The 11,572-nt window shown below is 37.7% G+C and overlaps 1 protein-coding gene across 4 annotated transcripts in view; it reads right to left on the reverse strand.

The window, feature by feature from the left end:
• Positions 1-11,572, reverse strand: part of KDM1A (lysine demethylase 1A) — a 65,557-nt gene that overhangs the window by 30,306 nt on the left and 23,679 nt on the right. For 2 of the 4 annotated variants that reach the window (XM_081574539.1, XM_081574541.1), the window contains exons 3-4: positions 8,497-8,556; positions 762-895 (exon numbers count right to left, since the gene is read on the reverse strand). In XM_081574539.1, the coding sequence (XP_081430665.1) occupies positions 762-895; positions 8,497-8,556 (194 nt within the window). The remainder of the gene's footprint in view (positions 1-761; positions 896-8,496; positions 8,557-11,572) is intronic. The other 2 variants (XR_014078248.1, XM_081574542.1) reach the window with 1 other exon arrangement.

The raw sequence follows: 11,572 nt of genomic DNA on the forward strand, positions 1-11,572 counted from the left end.
GCAATGGCTACCCACTCCAGTATCCTTGCCTGAAAAATCCTATGGGCAGAAGAGCCTGGTGGGTTACAGTCCACGGGGTCGCAAAGAGTTGGACACGACTGAAACTAACACTTTCACTCAATGAGGGCATCAACTGGGTCAGGCTCTCTGGGAAGTAATCTGACAACATGTATCAAATCTTAAAAAGTGTTCATACTTTTTGAGAAGGTAGTTTTCCTTCTAGACTCTATCTAGAATTCTATCATAAGGAAATAATCAGAGATGAGAGTCAACAATGTATAAAGCTGTTCAGAGCTTCACTTTAATAAGTAAAATGGACATTTAACTGCCCAACAGTTAAAAGTACGACCCATCAGTCAAATAAAATATTACACAGATATTAAAATCAATCATTTAGCCAGAAGAGGATGATGAACCAGATGAGCAGAACAGAATAAGGGTTTCTCTTATGCTGAGAAGGACATAAAGTGATTATTTTAAAAAAAAGTTTATAAAGATTCTTATCGTGTGTTTATGGGGTTACTGAAGAATGAAAAGAATCCAAAGAAGGCATGGAAGGAGGATCTCAATTTTGTAAGAAAACTTATATACATTAAAAAAATACCTAGAGGAAAAAAACTAATTTTTAACAGTGGTTATCTCTGAATAATAGTATTATAGATAACTTAAAAATTCTTTCCTCTCTACTTTTCCCCCCATATTCTACATAAAATATGTACCTTTTAGAATTCAGGTGGAAAAAAACTAACAAGGAAACTTACTGTGCGATTTCTAATGAACAGAAAAACCTTCTGGGTCTGCTGTGGTCCACTGATGATATCTGGAAAACAAGCTGCTTCTTGAGAAGTCATCCGGTCATGAGGAAGTCTACTCTGGAAAGCAGCACCCTCCACACCTAGCAAAAAAAAGCAAAGAGTTTCTGGGAAACATGCAAGTGAATATAGAACTAGGGATAATGATTATGCCTCAAATTTCTTTTCTGCCTGAAGAACTTCTGTAGAGCTTTGCCTTGTTCACAGACTGATCTCACTTCCTTTTTTAAAAAAAACTTTCAATTTGCTCAGAAGCTGAAACACCGTTAGAAAGTAGTCATTCTTTTCAGCTTAACATTCCTAAAATCAGCTTACTAATGAGAGAAACAATATACATTAAAAAACGTAACAAGGCATTTAGAATCTTTTCTTCATCCACAAAAAACTTTAAAATACTTGAGGACACTCTTAACTAAAATTAGCACCACTAACAGTATACAATAAATTTTAAAACTAAAGAACAAGAGTTAAGGAGAAAAGACTAACAAGAAAGCAAAAGAGATTACGGAATGAAAAACACAATCACATCCTTTTTTTAGGACAACAACAGGGAACATGAAGAGGATCTAACGTTTAATACCGAACATATGGTCTCATCAATGGCACCATCCATTAGTTCTCATAATTCAATTGCTGGCAAGCAGTGAGAGAAATTAAGCAGACTACAATGAAGAGACAAAAGAAAGCAAGGAATTCATCTTTTCTGGTAGGAACATTAGAAATGCTTTAGTACTAACTGCAAGTAAAATATGTTACTGCATATACTATATAGTACTACATATACATATATATATTTAACAAGTGTAAGTCTTAAATCTTTTTGGGGGGTCCTTTTCATTATAGGGGACTGGAATGCAAAAGTAGGAAGTCAGGAAACACCTGGCGTAACAGGCAAATTTGGCCTTGGAGTACAGAATGAAGCCGGGCAAAGGCTAATAGAGTTTTGTCAAGAGAACGCACTGGTCATAGCAAACGCCCTCTTCCAACAACACAAGAGAAGACTCAACACGTGGACATCACCAGATGGTCAACACCGAAATCAGATTGATTATATTCTTTGCAGTCAAAGATGGAGACGCTCTATACAGTCAGCAAAAACAAGACCGGGAGCTGACTGTGGCTCAGATCATGAACTCCTTATTGCCAAATTCAGACTGAAATTGAAGAAAGTAGGGAAAACCACTAGACCATGTAGGTATGACCTAAATCAAATCCTTTATGATTATACAGTGGAAGTGACAAATAGATTTTAGGGACTAGATCTGATAGACACAGTGCCTGATGAACTATGGACAGAGGTTCCTGACATTGTACAGGAGACAGGGATCAAGACCATCCCCATGGAAAAGAAATGCAAAAAAGCAAAATGGCTGTCTGAGGAGGCCTTACAAATAGCTGGGAAAAGAAGAGAAGCGAAAAGCAAAGGAGAAAGAAAGATATTCCCATCTGAATGCAGAGTTCCAAAGAATAGCAAGGAGAGATAAGAAAGCCTTCCTCAGCGATCAATGCAAAGAAATAGAGGAAAACAACAAAATGGGAAAGACTAGAGAGCTCTTCAACAAAATTAGAGATACCAAGGGAACATTTCATGCAAAGATGGGCTCGATAAAGGACAGAAATGGTATGGACCTAACAGAAGCAGAAGATACTAAGAAGAGGTGGCAAGAATACACAGAAGAACTGTACAAAAAAGATCTGCACGACCCAGATGATCACGATGGGTGTGATCACTCACCTAGAGCCAGACATCCTGGAATGTGAAGTCAAGTGGGCCTTAGAAAGCATCACTACGAACAAAGCTAGTGGAGGTGATGGAATTCCAGTTGAGCTATTTCAAATTCTAAAAAATGATGCTGTGAAAGTGCTGCACTCGATATGCCAGCAAATCTGGAAAACTCAGCAGTGGCCACAGGACTGGAAAAGGTCAGTTTTCATTCCAATCCCAAAGAAAGGCAATGCCAAAGAATGTTCGAACTACTGCACAATTGCACTCATCTCACAAGCTAGTAAAGTAATGCTCAAAATTCTCCAAGCCAGGCTTCAGCAATACGTGAACCGTGAACTTCCAGATGTTCAAGCTGGTTTTAGAAAAGGCAGAGGAACCATAGATCAAACTGCCAACATCCGATGGATCATTGAAAAAGCAAGAGAGTTCCAGAAAAACATCTATTTCTGCTTCACTGACTATGCCAAAGCCTTTGACTGTGTGGATCACAATACCAGACCATCTGACCTCTCTTGAGAAACCTTATGCAGGTCAGGAAGCAACAGTTAGAACTGGACATGGAACAACAGACTGGTTACAAATAGGAAAAGGAGTACATCAAGGCTGTATATTGTCACCCTGCTTATTTAACTTATATGCAGAGTACATCAAGAGAAACACTGGGCTGGAAGAAACACAAGCTGGAATCAAGATTGCCAGGAGAAATATCAATAACCTCAGATATGGAGATGACACCACCCTTATGGCAGAAAGCAAAGAAGAACTAAAGAGCCTCTTGATGAAAGTGAAAGAGGAGAGTGAAAAAGTTGGCTTAAAGCTCAACATTCAGAGAACTAAGATCATGGCATCTGGTCCCATCACTTCATGGGAAATAGATGGGTAAACAGTGTCAGACTTTATATTTTTGGGCTCCAAAATCACTGCTGATGGTGATTGCAGCCATGAAATTAAAAGACGCTTACTCCTTGGAAGGAAGGTTATGACCAACCTAGATAGCATATTTAAAAGCAGAGACATTACTTTGCCAACAAAGGTCCATCTGGTCAAGGCTATGGTTTTTCCAGTAGTCATGTATGGATGTGAGAGTTGGACGGTGAAGAAAGCTGAGCGTCAAAGAATTGATGCTTTTGAACTGTGGTGTTGGAGAAGGGAGACTGCAAGAAGATCCAACCAGTCCATCCTAAAGGAGATCAGTCCTGGGTGTTCATTGGAAGGACTGATGTTGAAGCTGAAACTCCAATACTTTGGCCACCTCATGCAAAGAGTTGACTCATTGGAAAAGACCCTGATGCTGGGAAGGATTGGGGGCAGGAGGAGAAGGGGACGACAGAGGATGAGATGGCTGGATGGCATCACCGACTCGGTGGACATGGGTTTGGGTAGACTCCAGGAGTTGGTGATGGACAGGGAGGCCTGGTGTGCTGCAATTCATGGGGTCGCAGAGTCGGACACGACTGAGCGACTGAACTGAACTGAACTGAAGTCTTAAATTGGGTATTAAATTGCAATTTTTATAAGCTGGTGGTTAAGTGCATGTGTATCAGATGTTCTAAGAAATACACTTACATATATTTTACTTCTATTTCTAAGATGCGCTTTCCCTGGTAGTCCAGTGGTTAGGATTTGGTGCTCTCTATCTAGGATGGTCTTATAAATATATACTTAGCCATCAGCTTCTGACCACATAAAGACACAATTTAAAGAGTTTAAAAATTCAATACCATTGAAGTAATTATGCAAGTAATAAAATAGGTACCAAATATCTATATTTAATCATTTAAAAGCATAAAAAAAACAAGAAGTTGGAAGCACTGATAATGGAAGCAATGCTAAAGAAAAGGCATTAGTAAGATTAGGAGAACAAAAAGTACAAGGCAGGTAAAGACGTAACTTAGGAAATTACAGTTAAGCTATTGAGGTATTGTTTCCATAAAGACATCCAAACACTAGTTAGAAAAAAATAATGATTAACAAGAGGTTAAGCAAAAACGCCTAATGCTACTGTACATTAGGGAATACTGTTCTTAAAGACAAGCATTAAAACTCATTGATCCACAGTAAGTAATGAGGGCACAAATAATGTATTCACAATACTAGATCAAATTAATAATCCTCACACTGAATGAATCACAACCTAAAAAGACTCTCAGGGAAATTAATTATTCTATAAGAAAACAAACAAACAAACAAACAGTAACAGCCATACTATGGAGGGTAGAGCAGGAAATCAAGGCATGAAAAGAAGAAATGCTGACTATCAGAAGTGTAAGTTATTTCAGTAAACTGAAAGTTTCCAATACTTTATAGCTTCAAAGTCCCCAGTCCTGTATTCCCAAATCAAAACAAATACACTAAACAAAAAATAAAGCCAAGTCCAAAAACATGTCACTTTTATAAGAAACGTTATCTACTCAATAACCCCGAGTATTTGAACCAAATATTTCTTAATAGGCTATATCTTGGTATATTTCATGAGTGTATACTGTTAACAAGAAAACCAATGAACTCTATAAACTTTACTTCTCCTTCCCCAAAACAGGGTAGTTTTCTTTCTTAGTTATATTATCTTCTATATATATGTTTAATAAGTGGTCCCTGACTATCAATGCCATTGCAAAATACTACTGTCATGACAGTCAGAAAAACCATGTTGGGGGGGGGACCCACTAAATTTTACATTATATATGGTTTCTCATTCCAAGTGTTATCAACAGAAATCACTTTAATACAGTTGGCTAATTTGAGAAATCTGGAGAAAATGTAACAATTAAGAAATTTTATATCAGTCACAAGTTTTAAATTATCTTTTGATCAAACATCAAAAGTTTAACAAAAGGAATTAAAGAAGCCCAAAGTTGTAACATTAATGTACATGTGGAATAACAATGTTCTTCATCTCTAACTTCTGCATAATAGCTAAGAAAAAAAAAAAATCTTAAAAACAAACTTTTTAAAAATGAAAAACGGACCCTAAAAATTCTCAGTAATTACTGCCTTCCTTCTAGCTTTTAAGGATGAGACCAGTATTTCAAAGAAGGAAACCATTATCAAAATCAAGATGAAAAGTGTACAAGATTTAAAAATCTAACTTTTCCCCAAAGAAACAAAAAATTTGGAAACTAAACTGCTCAGAAGCTAAATCAAAACATTCTTTCTTTTAAAAATATTGCAAAATGAACAGACCACTATCTCCTTTAGAGGGAAGAACCTTACAGAATACAAATATCTTTAACAATATCCTTATTAAAAGTACCAGTAATACATACAATTCACAAGTGATTTACACTTGGCTCTGGAATAGTTTTATACGTTGGTCTGTGTGCACTTAACAGAGCCTGGTATTCTGGAAATTTAGAATGTTTCAAAGACGCTATCTTATTTTTTTAAAAGCCCCAAGGTTGCCTGCATACCAATACTGCCCTCTGTTTGTCTTTCTCACCACTTCAACACAGGGTATTTCCAGTATCATCTTTCAAAATGCAGTCACGCTAAAGCTTAACTGCCCTTTCTAAGGGTCTGACTGGCTCATACTTTCTCTGAAAACACAGTAAAAGTAGTTACGTATTTAAGGGAATGACTTAGACCTTTCTGGATCTATTAATCAGACAGAAAAAGGGAGGGGGACGGTGAGGCTATAGGACCTCTATTCCAAGAAACCATTTCCCCCCAATTCTGTTAGAACACAAGCAGCATCTTGAACAAACTAACAGAGATATGACAACAGAAAAGAAAAGAAGACCTTCATGCGAGTTTCTTGCCTTTCCCCCCTTCATTAAAGTAGATAAAATTTAACTATCACTAGATTTCTAGATAAAGGATGGAAACAGGAGCCTGATAAGATGCACGTATAAACTCCCTAAAATTAGGAACTGCAGATGCACCACGTGTTAGTGTTAAGTCACTTAACACTGTCCAGTCACGCTGGACGCTGCGACCCCACGGAGTGTAGCCCGCCAGGCTCCTGTGTCCAAGGAGTTCTCCAGGCAAGAATACCGAAGTGGGCAGCCGTGCCCTTCTCCAGGGGATTTTCCCAACCCAGGGATCGAATCCGGGTCTCCTGCATTGCAGGCAGATTCTTTGCCGTCTAAGCCATCAGGGAAGCCTTGACGCACCACATCCAGTCTAATAATAGCTTAAAAATAAAAGAATAAAAAGAGAGAAAAAGGAAGAAGAAGGAGAGCATCTCTTATGCTTTAGATTTTTAATTTTTAGGGTAAATGCACACTTTAAATGATTCTCTGAGGGAGAGTGTAAGGAACAGTATATGCATAAGAAACAAGACCTCTGGGTTCTCACTCCTCCACTGCTGGTATATCCCTGGCTGAGTCATTTAACTTTGTGTTTCAGGACCTAACTGATAAAACAGGGGTGATACAAATACCATCTGTTTGAAGGCAGAAAACTAGGGAAGATGACCTCAAGTTCCCCACTAACTTTTAAGGTTTAGGATGTAAATACCAACTTGATGTGATTTTTTAAGGTCAAGATATGATCCTGGTCCCAAGACACTCATGAGGGTCACATGGTTTTGTTAAGAGAAGAACACTGATTACTTATAAGCATACCTTTCTAACTTGGACTGATCATGTCACAAATGCATGCTTCTGAACAAACTGAACAAGATGAAGATCTAAAGAGACCCTGACGGGTTCAGAATAGTCACCACCATTCCTGGAAACACTTAAAGCTCATGTTCTACTAATATTAAATTAGTAGCACCAGTTTTGTATGGAAGTCTGCTTTTACTCTCAGCAATACAACATACTGTTTTCTTAAGCAAAAGAGTAAATTTAAATTTATTAATTATTCATGTAAAAACAAAAAGCAACAAGAAAACTCCATTTCTTCAAGATTAAAGTTCTAAAAGCTATCCCTGCTCCTTGGCAGTTCCATGGAAGATCCAATCATGCACCATTTTATGAAAAGCATTGTTGAAGATTTATCTGCCAGATAAATGAGAATTTTAACTCCTCTAAGACAACCATGTACTGATTATCAAACTTCAATCCTTTGGACAGCATTTAAAGAAGTCTACTTCTAACATTCTGGATCCCCTAGATACTACCAGTGAAGTATCTTTGATCCAAAAGACTAAAATACAAATATTCCCTGGACCTGCTGTATACAAATTGTAATAAATAATTTTGAAGTAGATTTAAGAGTTGAAAAGTGACCAACTCCAAAAGTGATACCTATTCCAAGTCTATCAAAATGTATATGCAAAATAGTTTTGAGCACTGGCATATACAATAACATCCTTTAAGAGGTAAAGGATTAAATCCAGACAATTCTACTTTGGATTTCTGGAACAAACTTTAACTGTTCCAGATGGGCCCCTATAAATCATTTAACCCTTTACTTTTCCCTAGAAGTTAAAAATCTCATAGTTTGGTCTGAAAATAAAGAGCACTTTGAGCAGACTTCTTAAAAAAAATTAATTTTCATGTGAGAAACAAAATGTTTAAAACTGAAAAATTAACTATGTATGTTAGTTGAAAAAACTGTATCCAATACCACTTAACAATCATTTCTAAAGAGTCACTTGCCCACATAATTCCTTTGACTAATCTTAGAATGCCTTTCCATCCTATTTTTCAGCCTATGGCTTCCCCTCTCTGTGTATTAAGTTATAGTTCTGTGTAAAGGTCCCATGATTCCTAAGCCTATGTTTTATATCATGTTTGTTGTTACTATAAAGTCTGCTGGGGCGAAAAGTACCCGCCATCTCCTCAGAAACATGAAGAAGAGTGGAGGGCTGAGATCGGCCTGAGGACTTCAAAAGATTTTGCTTGCCTTTGTTCTGGCTACACTTTCTATTATACTACTCTATCCTGTGGCTTATAGTTCTTCCCTGCGCTTCTGGCTAAAATGTGGGTACCACAGCCAAAGACACTCGCAAGCATCAATCCCTGACTTGGCGGCTCTTGCTAAGTGGCAAGCATCTAATGCCACCCTCACCTGATGCTTGGCCGTCTCCATACCCTCCAGAACTGTCGTCTTGAAGTCCTCCTGCTTGCCCTGTGGAAGGAAAGAGGAGAACTCAGGGACCTTACTCCATAAATTGAGATAATATCTGGACATATAGTTGGGATAATATCTGGCCTAACAGTTGGTGACTCATGACTTCACCACCAACTAGTAAACCCATATTCAGAGAGCTCTTTCTTCTGGAATCAAGGCCCAGGGAATCACATTATAGTCTTTCAAATTCTGGTCAGGAAATGTCAACTTTGCACGCTGATTCTTGTTGAAAGATAGCAGAACAAAGTACGTAGTATTTCTAATTGCTAAATCCTTGCTGTCAGTATTAACAGTCAAGACTGGATGGGGAAAGGGGATTCCAAGTGTCTTTTACTACTTATTGCTAGACTGAGAGTGGGTGTGGCATGGGCTCTAGGATCTGGAGTTGCAAAAATTCAGCATTCGCTCAATATCTCTTAAACTTTACCTTTCTACCTAAAAAGTGTATATATATGTATATATGCACACACACACATATGTGTAAGAAAACAAGCAAAAGACGTAATTTTAATGAGAAATTCTCCCCTCGACTTCAAAGAAGGGACAATAATTACAAGATTCAGTTCCAAAAGAATACATACTACACAGTGCCAGATGTGAACATGCCAGTGCTTCCTTAGAAAACTTTAAAACACAACATAAGACACCTTTGTAGTTATGTGCCAAGTACTGTAGAGAGACACAAAAGGAAAGGCTGAAGCAGGGAAGATTGTAGGGGAGCTTCTACCTCAAGCTACAAAATGAGCCTGCCAAGAAATTTTCTTTATTGATTAATGTACAGAAATAGCTTCAAGAAAAGTATCACAGCTTGAAAGTTCAATCTGAGAAAGTTAGATCATCTTCAAGACTCTTCCAAAGGCAATCACCAAGACAGATGCAATGATCATCTTAAGCTTCTAGCTACCTGATACACTATGGGAAAATCACAGTGTGATCTTTGGAAGACATGACACACCATCTCCAAAAGATCTAAAACTTGACAAGCTTCATTAAACAGTTTAACAGAATCTCAACTAGAAAGCAGACTGATTATTCCATCATTTGAGTTGAGAGAGCAGGAAAATAAAACTAATATTACCCCCTTACTGTAAGAACGATCCTATGACTGTGATACTTAAAACAATGCTTTCATCTTTAAATGTATGAAGGTATTCAGACATAAATGATTTTTTAAATATTATAATATGCTGCTAGATGGTATATGATCTGCTTTGAAAGGAGAATAGAATCTCATTCTAAAATTATTTCACATTGCTCTTGTATGAAGGGTCCTTTAGGTTCCAGAAGATTATGCTTCTCAGACAAGTTACAAGGTATGTGATCTGTTGTTTACAGCCTTTGAAAAAGGGCTTATACATATGAAGAGATAACTCCAATTATGAAATCCAATCTGTAAACCGATCTTGAAAATCCAGGCTCTACATTTAAAATTTTATTTTTAAACTTTAAGTAAAAAAATGTTCATTCTTAATAAACACAGAGTAATTCATTTAAAAAACTTTCAGAGTTGAGAAGTTTCTGAGTAAAAATTATTGTCATAATTTTGTTTGGTTCCAAAATAGAACCAAACTAGATCAGAAGATTAAACTATATTTTAGAAAAGAGGGGAAAGGGGCTCAAAACAGTGAAATCATTTCCAAGAAGAACATTTACACATTAGAAATAACAATATAGCTCTTCCTTTGTAAATTATGTTCCTGGCTTAACAAAGAATGAAAATAACCATCTCTTGTCATGATGGCATCTCATCGCTTCTTAATGAGTAAAACCAAAAAACACTTTCAAGCCTGCCATTAAGTATTAATTATTTTAACCCTTCCTATTTCTATTATTTTCCTTCTTTTCCCACTACATGTCATACAATATGCTATGTACTTTATTGACTGATTTTTTCTATCAATGATACTTCATAGAAATATGGAGTTCTCAACCCACTCCAGGACTCTTGCCTGGAAAATCCCATGGACGGAGGAGCCTGGTAGGCTACAGTCCATGGGGTCGCGAAGAGTCTGACATGACTGAGTGACTTAACTTTCACTTTTCACTTTCATGCATTGGAGAAGGAAATGGCAACCCACTCCAGTGTTCTTGCCTGGAGAATCCCAGGGACGGAGGAGCCTGGTGTGCTGCCGTCTGTGGGGTCGCACAGAGTTGGACATGACTGAAGCAGCAACTTCAGCAGCAGAAGGGAAAACCACTAGACCATTCAGGTATGATCTAAATCAAATCCCTTACAGTTATACAGTGGAAGTGATAAATAGATTCAAGGAATTAGATCTGATAGAGTGCCTAAAGAACTATGGATGGAGGTTCGTGATATTGTACAGGATGCAGGGATCAAGACCATCCCCCAAGAAAAAGAAATGCAAAAATGCAAAATGGTTGTCTGAGGAGGCCTTACGAATAGCTGAGAAAAGAAGAGAAGCTAAAGGCAAAGGAGAAAAGGAAAGACATAACCATCTGAATGCAGAGTTCCAAAGAACAGCAAGGAGAGATAAGAAAGTCTTCCTCAATGATCAGTGCAAAGAAATAGAGGAAAACAATAGAATGGGAAAGACTAGAGATCTCTTCAAGAAAATTAGAGAAACCAAGGGAACATTTCATGGAAAGATGGACACAATAAAGGACAAAAATGGTATGGACCTAACAGAAGCAGAAGATATTAAGAAGAGGTGGCAAGAACACACAGAACTATACAGAAAAGATCTTCATGACCCAGATAACCACGATGGTGTGACCGCTCACCTAGAGCCAGATATCCTGGAATGTTAAGTCAAGTGGGCCTTAGGAAGGCTCACTATGAACAAAGCTAGGGGACGTGATGGAATTCCAGTTGAGCTATTTCAAATCCTAAAGGATGATGCTGTGAAAGTGCTGCACTCAATATGCCAGCAAATTTGGAAAACTCAGCAGTGGCCACAGAACTGGAAAAGGTCAGTGTTCATTCCAATCCCAAAGAAAGGCAATGTCAAAGAATGTTCAAACTACTGCATAATTGCACTCATCTCACATG

Source organism: Giraffa tippelskirchi, chromosome 3 (assembly GCF_054371585.1).
Source record: "Giraffa tippelskirchi isolate mGirTip1 chromosome 3, T2T-mGirTip1v1.2.pri, whole genome shotgun sequence".
NCBI classification, from domain to species: Eukaryota; Metazoa; Chordata; class Mammalia; order Artiodactyla; family Giraffidae; genus Giraffa; species Giraffa tippelskirchi.